At 38.2% G+C, this 19867-nt stretch overlaps 1 protein-coding gene across 2 annotated transcripts in view; it reads left to right on the plus strand.

Annotated features, from left to right (window-relative positions):
• The window catches only part of ARHGEF38 (Rho guanine nucleotide exchange factor 38), a 130835-nt gene that overhangs the window by 79955 nt on the left and 31013 nt on the right, over window positions 1–19867 (plus strand). Inside the window, exons 4-5 of one of the 2 annotated variants that reach the window (XM_045820334.1) lie at window positions 6937–7084; window positions 12831–12848. In XM_045820334.1, coding sequence (XP_045676290.1) covers window positions 6937–7084; window positions 12831–12848 — 166 coding nt within the window. The remainder of the gene's footprint in view (window positions 1–6936; window positions 7085–12830; window positions 12849–19867) is intronic. The other variant, XM_045820335.1, reaches the window with a different exon arrangement.

Raw genomic sequence — 19867 nt, forward strand, 5'->3', positions numbered from 1 at the left:
TATGTGGTCTAGTCCCATATTGACTTTGGACAGCACCTGAGACTCCCTGTGCCAGCAACAGGACCTAAGCCTTAAGAAAGGTTGGCAATTTCTACTTTTGTGATTTGGGGAACATGACATTTAATAAGTCCAGCTAACCTGCACAGAATACTACACAGAGGGGTCACATGAAGAGAGACTGGACCTGAAACTATGTAGAGTGAGAATGCAGCCCAGCTGTCCCAGTATCCCAGCTGAGGTCAGCCTTTCCTGGTGAAGTACCAGACTGGTGAATGAGCCATTTTGGACCATCTAGCCAGTGAAGCCCTCAGAGGACTACGGCCTCTGCAGACATCAAGGGGAGCAGGTGAACCGCTCAGCTGATCCTCACCAACCCACAGAATCCTAAGAGAAAATCAACGCAGTTGTTTTAATGCACTAAGTTTTAGAGTTCTTTGTTACACAACAATAGATCAGCAAAACAGGGCTTGCGCCCCCTTTTGCATTTGCAACAATGTTGTCATGTTCCAAAATATTAAAGAAAAGGCTAAGTTACAAATACTTAAAAGTTTACTTTCTGTGCCTGCTTCATGTACACTGGGCTGGAAGCGGAGCTGGAAGAAGCCTGTGGGAAAGGAAGTGCAATTTGTCATAGGCCTTTCTGGAGGGTGAGTTTGTCCTTAGAAAGACAATTGAGAGGTTTCTGATCTTTGAAGGTGTAGTAGCTGCTGCCCTGTGGTCCCACAGCAGTACTCTGTTCTCCTAAAACAGTGTCTTTTGTATGTCCCTGAAACAGGAACCAGTGCCATTAGCAGATTTTGTGAGCAGAGCATGGGCTACAGACAATTCACGCTGTGATGCTGTGTGGGAAGTGCCACAAAGTAGCTCGCCTGAACAATTTATCCAGTTGTAGTACTGTTATATCATGTGTGTTTTACTCAGGACACACATGGGCACACATACCCTAGGACACACATACCCTAGGGTGTTCTGTCCAGCTAGGACGGGTTCAGAGGGTCCTGCACACTGGAATGTGTGAGGCTGGCAGGGGTAGACCCAGACTCGGCAGCTGGAAGGCCAGGGCATTTTATTCCGGATGGTGGCAGTAACAGTCAAACTGTCAGCCTCAGAGAAGAGGAGAGAAAAAAAGAGGGCAAGGCTTCAGGGTCAAGAACATATATCCACACAGGGAAGAGAACATCAGCAGAAGGCAGGCACCGGGACTCCGTGTGAAGGCTGGACCTCCAGGCCCACAACTGAGGTGGACATGGGTCCCAGGACTATATGGATTTATTTCTTGTAATAAAAATAAAAGAGTGGCTTAGTAGTAAGTCCTACAGTTCTTCTCTCTGAGGAGAATGGTAAGTTCTAGGATGTTCTGCTGGTGGAGCGGGCTGGTGGAGGTCAGTGCATTCTCTGTGCAGTCACATGTGAATGGAGCTATGAAAAATCAAATGCTTCACAAATAAAATGGAAATAAAATCCTAAATTCTATGGCTGTAAGAGTTCTCTGAGTCCCTGAATGCTTCCCCAACCACCAGGAATTGAAAAATAGAATTGCATGGGCAGAGGTGCAGACTTGAAGGTGCAGGATCGCCTGAGAGCGCGTGGCCTGTGCAGGGAGAAGCTCTACCTTAACTCTGGCTCTGGACCCAGCGCTGCGGCTGGGGGCACACTGGCCGGGGCAGGGAGGACTGTGCTTTCCTGCTTGGAACAGGAACCTCAGCAAAAGGACTTAACCAAAAAAAGGCTGTTTTCCCTCAGAAGGCAAGAAATCTATAATTCAATAGTTCATGACTGGGGCAGCTGCCTGCTGTCTCCTTGCAGCTCTTTCCTTCATTGTATTTGATGTGTGGCATTTGGTCTCATGGCCTCAGGATGACTAGTTTGCTGCTAATCACGCTTCCTGCAGGAAATAAGAGCAAAACCACCTCTTCCAGGGTTTTTTCACTGGGGTGGGGGGTGGGGAATGAAAAGCCTTCCCAGTGATGTCTACCTACATGTCGTGATTTCATTTCACACACATTGTTTCATTTTGTATACATCCATCGGGGGGCAAGAGCAGGCTTTTTACCGGCAGTCTTTCTCACCACTTTGTCCTGGGCTGTGCCGACACCAATCCTAATTTTCTTTTCTTTGTGCCTTCTCACACTTTTCAGCAGACTCTTTCTTTTCTATGCTCCCTTCAGTGTTTGAGCTCCTCAGCATTCTCTTCTCAGCCTGTGAACTCTCCTGTGTGGCCACGTTAAATTCATAGCTTCTACCACCCAAGTTTTATATCTCTTTCCCAGACCTTTTGCCCTGAATCCCAGACTCATGTGTCCAAGTCCACAAAGGACTTCTTCACTTGAATATACTGTAGGTGACTCAAACTCAATACATCTACAAGTGAACCTTGTCTTTCCATCTAAACTCTCCCCTTATTGTGTCACCGCAGTCTATCTTGGGGTCACCGAAACCCGATTCCTGCAATATATACCTGGAATTACCCTCTTTGTCTCTCACATACACTTAAAGTCCATTTTCCTTCCCTCTTCTCCACCATCCCTGCTTTTGCTTTGGTGGTTATAGCTAACATCTATTGAGCATTTGCACATGCTAGCTGCTGATAGAAATACATTACATATTTTAACTCATTTAATCTTTCAAACAACCCTTCTGTTGTTGTTGTTCCAATTTACAGATGAGGAAATTAAGAAACAGAGCAGTCTAGCCAGTTTCCCAAATGTTACAAGAGTAAACAGTAAAACCTGGACTTGAAACCAGGCAGTTGATATTAGAGTACCCTCTCTTAACTGCTATAACTTCCTATTTTATCCCTCATTAGTAATTTCATATGTTATTATAGAAGCCTTTCAAATGGTTTCTCTTTTCCAGTCCCACTAACTCCTATTCTAAATTCTGTCTTTTGTATGGATAACTCCCAGAAAGATCTTTCTGAAACGCATGCAGTCCAATCATATTAGTCTGCTGCCTGAAATCCATCAGGTTTCTCCATCACCTCCAGGCCAAAGCTCCAGCTCCTCCCAGATACATACGGTCCTCCAGGATCTGGCAGCTGCCGACCAATACAGCACCTTCTGAAACATCACCACAGACATGGTATCAGCAGCCATACAGGACAGCTTGCAGCTTCTGAACAGATCTTGCTCCCTCAATGTGCCTCACTCACAGCTCCTATTTCAAGTGCAGACTCTTAGGGAAATAGCTCAAGATCCTCAAGAGCAGAATAGGCGACCCTCTGTTTTACAGCTCTATTGACATATACTTTCCCTTCAGAAGTCCCCTAAGAGAAGTGCTGGATTTTCATATCTATGGTAGCTACCAAAGCGCTTGGTGCACAATCATCACTCACTGAGTTATTGCCAAATAAGGATGAAGTAAAGACTATAACTACTTCATTCCTTTGTATGCCATTCTCCTAAGAAAGCCTAGGAAAAGGAGATTGCTTGAATATCGTTGGTTTACCCTGGATTACTTACCTGCAGGAGATGTTCATTTTGGAGTGGGGTCAGAATAATTCAGAGGCCTTGTTATAAGGCACGGCACATCGTAGGCATGGAGATGAGAGTCTGGAAGTAAAGGAGAGGTGGGCCAACAAGAGGACACAGATACATGTCCATCAGTGAGGGGAACAAGGTTCAACACAGTAGTAGTGACACCAGGACTCAACATGTGTTCAATATTCTTGGGACTTGTTTTTAAAGGAGGTAACTAAGGACATTTAAAAAGGGTGCATTCTTTTTCTTTGGCCTTTTCTATGTCAGCTAATGCAGAAAGTCAGGTTGTAGAATTTTCTAAAAAGAAGCACATGATAGTTATTTTATAGGATTCTGGGGCCTTTGTGACAGGCATTGAGAGGTAAGATTACCTTCACTGGTCCCTTCGCCACTTCTAATCATCCCTTCAAACCCACCTACATTAGATAGAGCAGCTGTCCTTCACCACTGAAGAAAAGCAGCTGAGAGTTATGTTACCGTGGAAACAGAATTTTTTTTGCTGCTGCAAGTCACATCCCTTCATCTGCACTATTATAAAGCAGAATACATTGGTAGGGCTGGGAGGAAAATCAAATGTTCTGCCCGCCAGTGTTATACTTGGTTTTTGGGTGAATAAATGACTTTCAATTAGAGTACTTAAATGTCTTTTAACTTTAATAATTATTATTAGAACCCCAACAGAATTTTACTTGGAAAAGAGTAAAATTTTGACTCTGCTGTTAGGGGAGGTATAAATTCTTTTGAATGAGACCACTTCTGTTAAAGAAAATACAAAGGAATTTACAATTAATAGTTTCAGTGTATGTAAAATAAATGTCTTTGTCCTTTGTTTTTTGACTCTCTGACTTGGTCCTATTGTGGGTTTATGAGAGGGTCTTTACTGCTTTCTTTCTTTGTCTCTAAGCGGCTTTGTAGTGAACGTACATATTTACAACTTCATCTTGTGCTGGGCTGTGTGAATTCGGATCCTCTCTCCTTGACTTGTTCCTGAGCGTCCACTGAGCCTGGCGCTCAAAGCTGACTCTGGCCCTTAATTCCCTCTCCCAGCCACGGTCCTCTCTCCCATTCACCACCTGGCTCTGTCCCTGGGAAGCTCTTTTCATCTTATACCAATCCTAAATTTAATCACTATTCTATTTTATTTTCTCTTCTTTTAACTACCCCCATTTCCTATTGTTTGTGTCACTGTTTTGAAGGAAAAATCTACAAGACTTATAATGCTAGAGAGATCAACTCAGTACAATCTCAGGAACAAAACAAGAATTCCTTATCCCTTCACTTCTGAAGATCCTCACAGTTGCTGAGTTTCTGAGCAAGTCCAAAAAAAAGCACGAATAAAAACACATGCAGAGAGAGATGAACACAGATACATATACCCACTCACAGAGTCTAACTATAATCATAGGGAAATCCCATATAATGAAAAGGAAAAAAAAACTTTCATTTATTGGCTGGATATAAGTTAGAAAAATACTGGTGTTTTAATTCTAGAGATAGTAAAGTAACACTGAGAGACAAGTGATATTAACTGAGCAATTTGTCGGTGCCAGGCACTGTTTACACTCATATCTCATTTAATTCTCAAATTCATTGAGAGAGTTACTATCACTTATTCCCAGTTTACAAATGATATAATTGAGGCTCAAAGAATTATTTTAAAGCTGTTCCCGAAGCCACCATACAAACCCTACGTGACAGTGATTTCTGACTCTTTCCAACTGCATCCCTTTGCACAGGGCCCAGCAAGGCTCTTCTGAAGTGTGGAGGGCTGAAGCCTAACGAGACAATGAGAAAAGTGTGGCCTGTACTCCTGGGTTTGCCAACAACAAGTGATGTGAGATCAATGACAATTTGATAACATGAAATAAACACATTGCCTGCCACCTATAATCATACTATTTACATTGATTCTTCCACTAACACCAGTCATAGTGGCACTGGACTGGAAATTTAGGTTTTTGTTACTAAAACTTTGGGAAAATCATTTATTTCTTCAAGCTCATATTTTTCTATTCTCATTCAATAAAGATAAATGACTTCTTATCTGCCCATATACATAGGGAGTTGAGCAGTTAATGTGTGCAAAACATATTAAAAATGCAAAGAGCACTTCTCTTTCTGAAGGAAGAATGCCTTACCGGTCCAGATTAGTATGTTCAAGTCACTGCCAGCCAGCTCTGCCTCAATCATTATTAAATCCAAACCTGCAATGCTTTTGAGAGCAGACCCTATCACATATTTTTTGATGTGTATTGTAAATTATTTTAACATGATGCAGGGGTGGATAGTAGATGCTTAATACACATTTTTTAAGGGAAGGAGTGGGTGGTTAAATCAAAGCATTCTTTAGTGTCTTCGTGAGCCATCAGTCATAGACTCAGTTTTGTCATCCTATCAAATTAATTGCTTAAATGCTTAGACACAATTAACTCAAGTTGTTTTATGAAAAGACAGTCATCCAGGGGAGTCCAACCCACGGCCCGCAGGCTCCATGTCACTCAGGATGGCTATGAATGCAGCCTAACACAAGATCTTAAATTTACTTAAAATCTTTTTATGCTCATCAGCTTTTGTTACTGTTTGTGTATTTAATGTGTGGCCCGGAACAACTTTTTGTCTTCCAATGTGGCCCAGCGATGCCAAAAGTTTAGACACCCTGAGAACCCTTGTTAATAGTATGATCCAAATAATGTTATTGTTATATCCATTACTTTAACAGAAATAATGTCCAATTCTTTTATTATCACATAGAAGGAAATACTTTATTTCTTTAAACTCTATTGCTTGTCTTTCAGATAACCTCAGGAAATGTCAATGAAAAAATAATTTACCTAGGGCCTCAAATCTGACTTCCCATATTTTAATAAATTAGCAATAACTGTTTCATTTTGAGCATTCCCTATGTACATACTATACTCTGAACTTCACACACACTATCTCTTTAGTTTTAATGACCCTATGAAGATGGATCTATTATTGTCCCCATTTTATAGGTGAGGAAATAGGTTCAGAGAGTATAAATAAATTGTCCAAGTCATAACCTGTCCAAGTCTAGCACAGCCTGATCCAAACCCAGAGGGACTCATTCTAAAATGCTGCCCTCAGCCAGGCTCCTGCACACCAAGTGCAGAAGTGACTTTGCAGCCAAGTGCAAAGTCACTTCTGAGAAACCCAGCTTTCATTTGCTGCCTATATCCCTTAAGCTCTTTATCCTTTGTTTTATAAAAGAAAAGGAGGGAGGGGGGATACAGGAGGGAGAGAAATAAAGAGGAAGGAAACAGAGGGGAGAGAGGGGGAAGGTTACTTAATATCTTCCACCCCTTCTGAATAACCCCAGGGATAAAGTGGGACCCATCCGACTTCTAACTAAGCTAGTCAACATTGTTGAATAATAAATGTGTGAAGGCCCAGTTGGGTCTGACTTGATGTGATTTTGCCTTTGTTTTACATTTATCAGGAGAAGTATTCTTGCAGATTAAAGGGCCACTGGAAGATATTTATAAAACCTACTGCTATCACCACGACAAAGCGCACAGTGTACTGGAGTCCTATGAAAAGGAGGAGGAGCTGAAGCAACATTTGAGCCTCTGCATCCAGTCCTTAAAGTAAGGCCTTTCAAAGGATGATTTCTCTGTGTTCACAGTTGCCTGGCAGGGGACATTTTAACTGGATGTAGATGAAAGGTCTCACGTAAATCCTAGGTTTTATGAGCCTGGCGGAAAGCTCTACTTCGAGTTCCCTTTATGAAAAGCTGATGCGCCAGAAACCCTGATTGACTTTTTTTCCCTCCTGCGAGGATAACTAAAAATAACATGGGGAAAATACAGGGCTCTGTAGAAACAGAAAAATGCAATTTCAAAAAGTGAAATGTAGAAGAAAAGTCCCTCCTTAAAGCTGCTGTTGCTTGCCTGCTCCACATAGATCAAGGAAGAGGGGAGACACTGCATGGCCCCGAGAGCCCCGGGGCACAAGGAGTAATGAGTCAGTGTGCTGTCCGCTGTCCGTGACTCTCTGAGTTGCCCCCACCTCCCCCCAGAGGGGAGGGTGGTGAACACGGGCCAGACCCTGCTGGAGTCTGTTTCAGGAATATTAGTCATGCCTTCCTGAATTGTCTGTGGGTGGTGCTACATAATATATACATTTTTTATCTGGAAGAAATCTCTATGCACTATAAAAATCTGGAAAATGTATGAAAACATGAATAAGATAAAAGCCCTTAATATTCCATGTATTAATTTCTCACTAAACCATGTATTAATAACCATAGTTTGCATTTCATTTTGATCTTCTCTATATGCATATATGTGGACATGTGTTTGGGGCGATTCGTTTAAATGGAATTGGTATCTCACTGTATATATCATTTTCTACCACACAAAGCTTAAAGCCAAAATGTTTGCCCTAGTCCACATCTTACCCAGTGGTTCTGTTGTGGTCTTTCATTTCTCAGGATTACCTATTGTCAAATGGTTTTGATTAGGCCAAGAATTAACCAAACAGAGAGAGCTGTGATGTATAAATCAATGCACACCAACCTGTTGGACCCTCTGGTATATCCCCCTGGTATACAGTAGAGTAGAGGCCAATATGGGGGTCCTGATGGAATATAAGAGGCTGGTGGCTGAATCAAAGTGAAGCAGGAGACTAAGTGAGACTACTCCGGAGAAAGTCTTTCCAGGAGAGAACTGGGACTGAAAGTGGGTTTAAACTGGGCCAGAAGAAATGTTAAAAACTAACTTTATTGCCCTCTACTGGTCATTAAGTTATTACACTTCTTTAACCATTTTTCATGCCCATGCTGTGGAAAAATACATAATTTAAGTTTCTAACTCACAAAAATTTATTTAGTGCTTATGCTGTAGCAAGCACCATTCTGGGTGCTGAAAATACAAAAATAAATAAATCTTAGACCTGATCCATAGGAACTCTGGACTCAGAATGAAAGTGAAAAATCCTGTAGTAAGGGAACATCTAACACCTGGATCATCAGTCCAACTCCAGCCCCAGGAATGGCATTCCGCATGGGAAGAGGACATAGTTCAGTACTTGGGCATGTGCCGTTAACAGCTAACAGGAAGTGGAGCTGTCTCTTCAGAGGGGATGAACATTAGTTTATTATTCATTAAAACTTGGCTCCTAAGAGAAAGAAATTGACCCTGCCAACATATTCAAGTAGCGCTCCATATCATAACCTTTAAAAAGCAACTAAAAACAGAGGCAATTTTCAACTTTATGAAGTCCAAATTACTGAAAATTGTTTTCACACCCAATGGTTTATTTGATCTTTTTCTGAAAGCCTCCAGTTATTGCCCTGGTGACATCCCAAATCGTGTGTATTCAGCACCAGTCTGATTTTAGGGAACAATTTCAGGCACTGGAAGTTGCTGTAGTTTAGAAAGCACAAAATCCAAAGGAAGTAACATTGGCAGAATAGTTTTTTAAGGAAAAGAAAATCAGAATAAAATAGTTTAAGTTAGAGTTATTTTCCTAAAAGTTGCCTTTTCATGAACATAAAGTTAAGGATGAATCGTACTGGTCTGCCTGAAAGCTGAGAGCAGTAGAATTATTGACATTACTATACTACTGACCTCAATTGAGCTAAGCTTTAAATTCTCAGAAACAGGTTTTCAAACAGGTTTATAGGTCAGAGAGAGTCTGGAACGCCCAAGGGCTTGGTTTCCCTCACCAAGTCATCAGTCAAAGCTATTACTGTGGCTCTGCCTTTTCCTTGTGGCTAAATAACAGAGCCAGGTGCGCAATTGCCAAGTGCTAGTGAACATTAGGAGGGGCCCCCACTCTCTACCGCGCAGGAGACATTAGAGGAAGTGGGTCTGAAGCAATGTCTGCGAGAGAAATGACTGACTTCATGCTTCTGAAGTTAAAGAGGACTTTAAAGCACCTTTGGTTGCATTTAAACCAAAATTAAGTAAGTTCACTGATGGCTTAATAAGTAAATATTTATTAAGATTGCTAGATAATGTTGAAAACATTTAACAAATATATGTGTGTGTGAGAACTCACAAATATATTTGAGTTCTTGCCTCTTAGGGGCACATCTTCTAATTGGGTAGATAAACTAAACCATCCAGAAAGTTTAATAACACTGCCAGAGTTAATTTAAATAACACACCAGAAGCTATCACGGTAAGGTTATGGACTAATTTCCAAGAAGATGGTAGAGAGATTGTTTGGTTCTATAATAGACCTAAACTCATAACCTTTGACTACTCTTTGAAGCCCAGTATCTGTCAAGAGAGAAAATAACATTTGTAACCAGAAAATGATTTTGAATCCCTTTAAAACGTTAGGGCAGTGTTTCTAGGTGTGTGCGTGTTCCCCTGCATCAAATCAACCAGAGATGCATATTAAAAGTGCAGATTCGTAAACTCTGCTCCAGACAAGAAAAAAAAAAGTATGGCTGAGGGTTCAATTCAGGAATTGGCACATGAAAAAGCACCCTCAGGTGACTGTGGGTACACACTCAAAAACTACTTTAAGAGAATTGTCTACAGTTCTCTCTCACTGTTTTCCCTGAAGTGCATGGGTCCCCCGCCCCATGGCTATAGATACAATCTATGCAGTAGTTTCAGGGCATGGAGGCCTTAAAAATGAAAAGATTAAAACTATATAGAAGCACAGTACTGCATCTGCCTCTGTGGCGTACAAATTGGAAATCTGCAAGTTTTTACTTATTCAACAAGGGGTGTTTACACGTTGCACCAGTGACCCCTACGATTACAGGAAATACTGTATTAATGCAGTCTCTAAATTTATGGAATTTATTTGCTAAAGATCAGCCTCTTTGGGGTTATTTAAGGTTTCTCATCTGTATGAGAAAAGTGAAAAATAGAATAGCTATCAATGCCAGTGCAGCTATAATTAGAATGGCCTGTCTGCTGCCTCCTTTTTCTGTTTTTTTTTTCTAGTTATAAATACTGCCAAATCCCTTCTGCTTTTCAGAGGCCCTAGAGATCTGTTTATTTTTGTAATAGAAAAAGAATGAAGGGACTTTTCCAAATTTTGTTGTAGCTGGAAGACACATTTCTAGCTTCATGTCTAGTTATAAATTTATCTACATTTTTCTTCCCAACTAAGCCCATCATCCATAGAAGGAAAACTCCTGACTTACAGTCATCTGGGCACTTTGGCTGCTCATATTTCTGCCAAGGCTTCTCCATTCATGGAGGAAGCTAAAAGTTCACCCAACACAAACTCTCAAAGAATAGATTTCAATTTGTTTACCACATTTTGTACTTCTTAATATTATTGTAATTGACTGCCCCACATAAAAAAAAAATCACTTCTGGAAATTCTTTCAGTTCTTTGTTATGTGGCATCATGTTTGAACGAACACTGTAATCCTTAAAGAATAGCCACATAAAAACTTTTTTAAAATTGTTAGTCATATTATAATGAGCCCACAAATATAGGAGATGTAGCTGCAGACATATTGAGTTAGTTTATCCCATGACAGGGTAAATGAACACAATTTAACTTCCTCCTGAATTGTCCTTGGTTGAGGGTAACTTCTGGAAAGCTTTTATCCTAAAAGAGAGATTTAAAAAAATAATAATACGCAAATAAAGAAGAGCTGCTATAACACACTGCCGCTATTTCACCATGCCAACAGGGAAAACTTGTTGCAGATCTCTCAGGTCCCTTTTGAAAATGTTATACTTATATTAAACACAGCCTTTAACTTCTATTATAATATTTAGGTTTTATTTTATTTGAAATAAATGAAATAGAAGGAAAAAATGTCCGTGGCTTTTCTAGGAGTAAAAAGAACAATCTCTTCTTTTAACTCAAAGTATGTGTTTTGGTTCTGAAATGATCACATTGTTCATTTGTTTGTTTCCATAGAAAATTGCATTTTTATTTTTAGTCAACTTCTCCCCCAAATTTTCTGATGTATGATCCACCGCGCATACTGGAAACATAAAATTCCTCATTAGAAGGGAATAGAAATTGGGGAAAGAATGTGAACCTAAAGGAGATGAATGGAAGGAAATATTGGGCAAGGGGGTAACGGTGGTGCAATTTCTTTCACTGAAGTAAGAGTTATTTTAGGTTAATTAAAATTCAGCATAGAAATTTATCACTGAATTTTTTACAATCATTGAATATGAAAATACCATCTATTGTGGAATATGGTTAATTTCTTTCTATATTGAAACATTTACTGCATTCCAAAGACTGGAAACTGGAGATGAAGGTGCTCACTTACTGACTCCAGTTATTACTTTACTTCTCTATAACCGCATGAGACTTTTAGAGAAAAACTCCATTACCCTTATCCCTGAAATTCAACTTGAATGAGTCATACTTTTTTATTGTTAATTAATTAATTTGACAAGTATGTTTTAGGCTCCTGCCATGTGTCAGTCACTTTTCCAGATACTGGGGCTACAGCAGAGAACAAAGTAGACATAAATCCATGCCCTTATGGGGATCGGGGAGTGAGGAAACAGACAATAGACTGAAGAAGTCTAGAGCATATTAAAAAGTGACAAAGCATCATGAAGAGAAATAAAGCAGGGAGTGAGGATAAAGAGTACAGTGGGAAGCAGGGTACAATTTTTTTAAAGGTTGGTTAGGGAAGGCTTCGCAGGGAAGGGACATTTGAGCAAAGGACAAAAGGAGATAAAGAGTGAGCTTTATCTGGAGGAAGAGCAATCAGGTGGGGCTGCGTGTGCCAAGACCTCCAAGCAGGAGCCTGTCTGGGGGCTGTGCAGAGAGCCAGGAGGCCTGTGTGGTGCCACAGACGGGAGAGAAGGGCATGCACAGGACAGGGGGTAGAGAGGAGCTGAAAGGAGAGGTGGAGCACACTGCCTTGGAAGGATTTCAGATTTACTTGAGCAAAGGAAAGGCACAAAAGCCGGCAACACCTTGTGAAAGTTCCTGTGGAATTCTCTCATTGTTTATAATCTGTATCACACTATATACAAAAATAGTACAGAGCATAGTTCTTTTCTGCAAGTCAGTCATACTTTTCTTTGTAGTCTTGTCATCCCAGTTTCTCCTACTATTATGTTCAATAGAATATTTTTAGAAATATATACAAAAGTTGACCTTTAAATCCTTTTTCAACTTATGGAAATTTACTAACTATAATCTGAGTCAACAGTTTTTAATCTTATAATTTATGGTATAAAACAAAACTGGTGAATATATACTAAGATAAAATTTTAAGGATATGATTATAAAGTAATGAGACCAATTCTATAAAATATTCATGAAAATGATTTATAACTATTTTAATGCAGTAACATTTAAAAATTTGTATAATGCTTGCATATTACCTCAAATATGTGGATTTACATGAATTTACTTTCCCCCCCTCTCTTACAGGAAAATATACATTCAAGAGTAAGTACTTTTATTTTAATAATAAAAATCAAATGTAAAAATCATGAAGAAGAGCTGTTTAATATTTCTGTACAAATTAGAATTTTTGGTTTTTACAATTATGTTATTGCTTTAATACATAAATCAAGATTTTGAAGGCATTGCAATAGACATTATTGATGCACTTATTTCCAATTTGTCTGAGATAATCATATATATTAAATTCTTATTACATGTACTTTACTAAACTTTTAGAAGAATCCTGGAATATAATTTACTTAAATCACATGTTTGCTGGTGCCAAGAACTCTCAGGAACTTCTCATCACACATACATTTAAGAATCTTTATGTGTCCAAAACAGTTTCCTAAGAACATTAGTCTTAAAAAAATCTCATATTAATACCATAATGTTTTTTGAAGGTGCCGTATATGAATGCACAAAAGAAAAGACTCCTTATGCATCATAGTAAAATACTGTTTCTTCTCATTTGGACTTCTGTGTGATTTACAAAGAAAAAAATCACATCACATATATAACATGAAAATGAAATAGTAAGATGAAAGAGTCAGTCACTAAGACTATATTAATTATCTTATAAAAACACACACATACACACACTTTGGAAGATACCCATTTTTATGTAAGAAAAGAATGCTTAGTCTGACTGATACTGAATGGATGATATTGAGGTACACACAAACTCAAATTTATAGGGCTTGAAAAAGCATGTGCCTGGTTTATCATGGTCAGCAACTACCTAAGTCTTGAGCTCCCAGTCTGTGTGTGTGTTTGCTTGTGTGTGTGTGTGTGCCCCACTCTGGAAACTTTATATCAAGGAATACAAAATTTACAAATTAAAAATTACATTAATTTAACCTGTAAGTACCTGTCATGCATGCTTTGGTGCAGAACAACCGTGAGGAAAGACCGAACTCCAGAAGTGGAGTGGAAGAGTCAGGCATCATCCAGGACACCTGTGGTCTGAGCCAGGATGAGAAGTTAGTTTTGATGTACCAAACAAGCACCCAGTTCTCTCACTTTACAAGTCTTTTCAGTCAAAAGGACAAAAATCCTACAGTATAAACAGACATGTGTAGGTTTGATCTATGAGTTCCCAGATTAGGGATCACCTGAATTTGAAGATGTATGAAATAGAATAGGGCCTTCTGGGGCTTCCACACACCAAGGCCTGCAGGTCTTATCTTCACTGGTAGTTGATAAGGATGGGTGGGGGTAGGGACTGCCATCTCATTGTAAAAGCCTGTGTCCCTGGCATCATTGTGCCTAGGACTGGAGAGTGGCATAGCTGGATGACTAAAGAGGAACTTCATATACTACAAATTCTGCTTAGGTTCCTTTTCCTAAAACTTAGGTCTTTATGAGAGAGAGGCAGGGGGTAGAGAGAGAGGGAAAAGGGAGATATTCAGAGGAGGATAGAGAGAAAATTCTTTCTCTGTCATACAGTTCACATGCACATGCTGCTCCATACAAAATACCTACAACAAACAGTACATTTTATTGAAATACTTGCTTGAAAAAATTGCACTAGTTTTTCTGCAGTAGTCCTGCGGTGTGGGAGTTAGCAAGCTGTGTATGTCATCTCTAGCCTATTCTGTACATCGAGGACTGAAAAAGAGGAAGAGTATTCACAGCGTGAGGCTGGATGAACATCAAAGCCCAGTCCGCCAGGAGCTATCTTCCTTCCTGTTTCCCTCACTGGGGTCATGAGGCACACAGGCTGCAGCGTGAAAGGGTAAAAGGCAGTGTCAAGTGCCGTGTAATTGTTCGGATCCTTAGCCACTAAGGCCTGGTTGCAGCCAACGGTGCATTTAGGAGGGGGTTTTAATGGTTTAGAAACAATGCCTTCCGTATGAAAACTGAAAGTTTTCTCTTTTTTAATCTTTTAAGTACATTTTTAAATATAGAGGAAAAAAGATATTTATAACTTCTAAAATGATTACTTTGAATTATAATCTTATGCAAACCTCAAAGACAATATTAGTGACAAGAATCACAGAATCTCCCACAAAAAGTCGCTGCCCCCCAACAATCATCTGATACAATCCCATAGTCTAAAGCAACAAAAACATGCCTATTCTAAATTTAACTATCTCTAGAAATGCAGTGTTGGGTTTTTATGCTTTTTAAACTTTACTGTATGTATTCTCTGTCTGACCAGCTATTGTAACTTTGGATCTCTGGATTTCTATTTATTGCAAAATATTTGTAAGTTATTTCCTCTCTCTCTCTTTTGAGATTTATATTTTTAAAATTATTGAAGAAACAGTGCAATACATAGAAAATTAAAATGAGGACAATAAAGACAATGAGTACTGACATTCTAGAGTTAACTACTGTAACATTGTTACAGTGTGAAGTTTCTGACTTTACTGTGATTTTTTTCTCTACATATACATGTTAACTAAAATAGGACTACTATATATGTATTCTTTTTCTTTCTTTTTGTTCTTCTTTTATATGTCCTTCTTCTACATCAGCATGCCACCTCATTCACCAGTGCATCCCAGACATCTTTCTGTATAGGAAACACACATCCCTGTTGTTCTATGGCTGCATAATGTTCTATCTGATGCACACCCCACCATCACATAGGTTACCAAACCCTTGTAGATACCTGAATTGTGTCTTTCTGTCTTGTAGAGGTTGATGCTGTGTGTTCATTCTTATACATGATCTCTGTATAATAATTTGATTATTTTCTTAGGATGAATTTCTAAAAGTGGGATTACTAGACCAAAGGGCATCTCATACTTATTACCAGAAAATTTCAGAAAAGTTGAACTAATTTAAATTCTTACTATCCATATATGAGTGGCCTCTTTATCTGCTACTTGCCAACAGTAGACACAATTAATATTTGCATCTTTGCAACACATGGCACTGTTGTAGGCTAAAGTAGTAATATATTGTTTGAATTTTAAAGAATAATGATCTTGAGCATTTTTCATGTGTGCTTAAGTGTTCGCATTTCACTTCTAATGAATTATTTTTTATTGATCACTTTTATTGATGTTCATCTTTTTCTAATAGATCAATAATGCCTCTTGAATTAGCAAGTGTATTAAGCCTGTTCTGTTTTATGTGCAATAAATACTTTTTTAGCTCATTATTTGACTTTTAACATAGTTTATGGCTTATTCTGTTTTTATTTTTATCAGTACAGTTTTATAGAGTAAATTTTAAAATAGATTTATCATGTTTTCTACTGTGGCTTTTGAATTTTTTTTCTCAGAAACTCCAAGATTGTTTTTAAAATAATCCTATGATTTCTTCAAGTTCTTGTATATTTATTTTTAATATTTAAATCTTTGGTCTATCTAAAAATTACTTTGGTCCAAAGAATTTATTTGTATTGTTTTTCCTGTATGGCACACTAATTATTAAAATACTCGATTTTGAATAGTTAATTTTTTCCACTGACTAGAAATGTCATATTTACCATACACTTATTTTCCATACATACCTATATATATTTCTTGATTTTCCATTTTCTGTTCATCATTTGTTCACATATATGCCCATATTGTACTGTTTTTGTTTTTGCAGCTTTACATTTTAATATTAGGTCTAACTAATCTCAGTTTAGTACTCTTCTCAGAATTTCTTGGATATTCTTGCACATTTCCTTCTTTAAAAAGTTTCTCTTTTGTTAAGATTATACATACCAAAGTTTTAAAAGCCCAACTGTTCTGCAGGATTTAAGAAAAATAGTAATGCTCTTCTCTGCTATCTGCCTCTAAATGTCCCTCATGAGAACACAAGCACTTTCGTTTTCATGTCTTTTACTTGACTATTTTGGAATTTATCTTCCTGACTCTAAAAATGTGTTTAATTTTACCTTTTCAGGTATTTTGTGGTGACTCCTCCATGAAGAAGACAATAATTTATCTCTTTTTCCTACCCCATCTTCACTGCCCCCACACACATACTTGCACATTCTTCCTAGCTCTCTATTCTCCTCATGTTACACTATAATTTGGATTAGAACAATAATCAGTGTCTGAATTATTATGTCTGTGTATTCCGAGTAAATTTCTTTTTAGACCTAAATATTAGAATAAAGGATTGCTTGTTTTTCTGGAAGCTATTATCTTTTTTTTTTTTTCATTTTCTTTGTGTTAATCATTAAGGTCAAACTCACAGCCAATCATATTTCAAGACAGCCAGATGCACTACATATACTATAAATTTCATCTCCCTAAAAAAGTTTCTCCCAGCCCTGGCTGGTGTGGCTCAGTGGATTGACTGCGGGCCTTCGAACCAAAGGGTCTCCAGTTTGATTCCTAGTCAGGGCACATCCTGGGTTGCAGGCCAGGTTCCCCAGTGCGGGGCACGTGAGAGGCAACCACACATTGATGTTTCTCTCCCTCTATTTTTCCCTCCCTTCCCCTCTGTCTAAATGAACAAATAAATAAAATCTTTTAAAAAGTTTCTCCCAGAGCCTTCCAACCTGTTGAGTTTGGACTGGAGACACTGGAGACAACTGTCCTTCAGGAACCCCCTCCCATCATTGTGGAGATTCTCTGCCCATTTCCTGTTTTTGGTGACTGTGTCCTTCAGTAGTTCCTTCTATTCATCAAAGAATGCATGGGAAGTAAAATTTTAAGAACTTTTACAATCAAAATGCCTTTATTTTACCCTCACACTTAATTTCGAGTTTGAATTCTGAACTATTGAATTCTAAATTGAAAATCATTCATCTTCAGATTTTGATGGTGATTTGTCATTGTTTTCTAGTTTTCAGTGTTGCTATAAAAAATCTGAAGCTTTTTCCAATACCTAATCATTTGGTTGTACCTGTTTGTTTATACGTTTCTCCGGAGGATTGTGGGATCTTCTCTTTGTCCCCTGAAGTCTCAATTGTCTTGAATTCCAAGATGTAATTCCATTTCATCCATTGCTGTGGATACTTAGTGAGTTCTTCCATCCTGCTAACTGGGGTCCTTTTCTCCAGTTACTTTACGGATGATCTCCTCCCCACCTGCTCTCTGTTGTTTCTTTTTGGGACTCTGTTTACTTCAGTGTTGGCCTTCTCAGAACAGTCCTCTAATTTTCTGTATTTTTATTTTCAATCCCTATGTATTTTTGCTCTTTTCTCTAGAAAGTTCCTGAACATTTTCCCTGAATATTTTCTCCAACACTTGTGAGTTTTTATTTCTGCTATCATCCTTTAATTTCCAAAAGGGTCTTTCTTAGTCTCCCAGATGATGCCTTTTATTTGTACAGTACCGTAAGAATTAGGTTGTTTATTAAACAGGTTTTCAACTGGTCCCTTCTTATTGTAATCCCCATCTTCCTCCCTCTCCACTATCACGGACTCTTGGTTGTGGACTTTTAATGAAGTTTTGGAAGGATTATTAAATTATTTCCTCTCCATATTATTGATTCTCTCTGGTTTACTACATCAATTATTCATTCATCTCCTTTACATCTTCTAAAGTTTATTGATAGTTCTGTATTTATTTTCAAAACTACTTTTAATTTATGGCAATAGTTATTTGATCATTATCTGTAGCAACACACAGTTTTAAAGGGGGATTACATTGAAAAATCAATGTTGTACAGTTGGTTTGTGGCTACTGTAAATTAAATTATTAAATTTAGAATACTTATGGTCATAAAATAGAGGAAATTCAAAGTAACATGATCAATAATCCATGATTATTTTTTCTTTCCCTCATTTTCTACCTCTAATTAAGAAATATAGATGTGCCTCAGTGTTGAATATCTGATTTCATGTGCTTTCCACATCGTTTTTACACTGCTTAAATATCATTTTTATTTTCATTGTGAAACTGTTTTCTTGTATTTGATGTGAAGTCTCTTTATAGCCAAACTGCATGCTGCTAAAACAAAGCCAGCTGTGTTTACTTGACTTTGTAAAGTCCCAATAATGATTCGTAATGAGATTAGTTCAGCTACTTATGGTACTAAATACTTGCCAAAGTATTTACAATAGGACAATGATGATGAAACAGAATTACAAATTAATAACCACCTTAGTTTTCGGTCCCATATGTATAGGGAATCATTATACATTTGGTTACTTTCTGGGGGGAGGCATGTGGTGATCGGCTTGCTTGGCTGAGCTGGGTTGTATCACCCATAGGACACATCTGCCTCAAAGCTATTGGAACTGAATTCTGTTAGGAGATTAGATGGGTGAGATTTGGCACTGGATGCCTGGGGTGTCATTGTACCACATCCTCTATTTTTCTGCATATTGCTTGTCTGTATGATGCAGGCATCGGCACATCACTCATCATTTGGGCAACTGTCCAAAGTGCATGTCTGAAGACAACGGTGTCTGGGAGATTTCTTCCTATTGAGAGAACCTTTTTAATATTTGCATTTGAGATACTTTTAAAACAAACAGTAATCATTTATCATAGTTATTATTGTCATTTGAAACATAACACGGAGAAAAGAGAACTTTGACGCCACCTAAAGGGCCTAGTATGGTTTTTGACAGATCTTAATAAGGAAGAAAGGAGGGCAGCTCAAAGATCAAGGATATTATTTAATATATTTAGGGATTTTCTTTAAATAAAATACACACACACACACACACACACACACACACACAAAACAATGGGCCACACTGGAAAACTATCATATTAAAATTTAGTTTTATTTGATTGAATCATTTGATTTACTTGTTATTTTCTCAGTATTCATAATATTTACAGTTTTTCTATCTGCTTCATCCAGTCCTCTTGGAAACCAATAACATCTCTCTCTGCCTCTCTCCCTGATTCCTTCTTCGCCCCCCTGTGTCCCACCTCCCTTTCCCCTTCCTTAGTAGATTTGGTGCAAATAGGTAGAAAGTACAAGATACATCATATAAAACAACACTTTATACCCTTGAAAACCTTTTTTATTTTGTTTTTTTCTTTTAAAAATGCTACATTTTGGTCTTATTCAGTTTTTATTTCTATTATGGTGTCAGCATTTGCTGAGCACCTGAACAAAATTCCTCAGTTATTGAGACCATCGGAAATGGGGGGGTTGGGGTA

Source organism: Phyllostomus hastatus, unplaced genomic scaffold, assembly GCF_019186645.2.
Source record: "Phyllostomus hastatus isolate PE091 unplaced genomic scaffold, TTU_PhHast_1.1 phas_scaffold_39, whole genome shotgun sequence".
Taxonomy (NCBI): domain Eukaryota; kingdom Metazoa; phylum Chordata; class Mammalia; order Chiroptera; family Phyllostomidae; genus Phyllostomus; species Phyllostomus hastatus.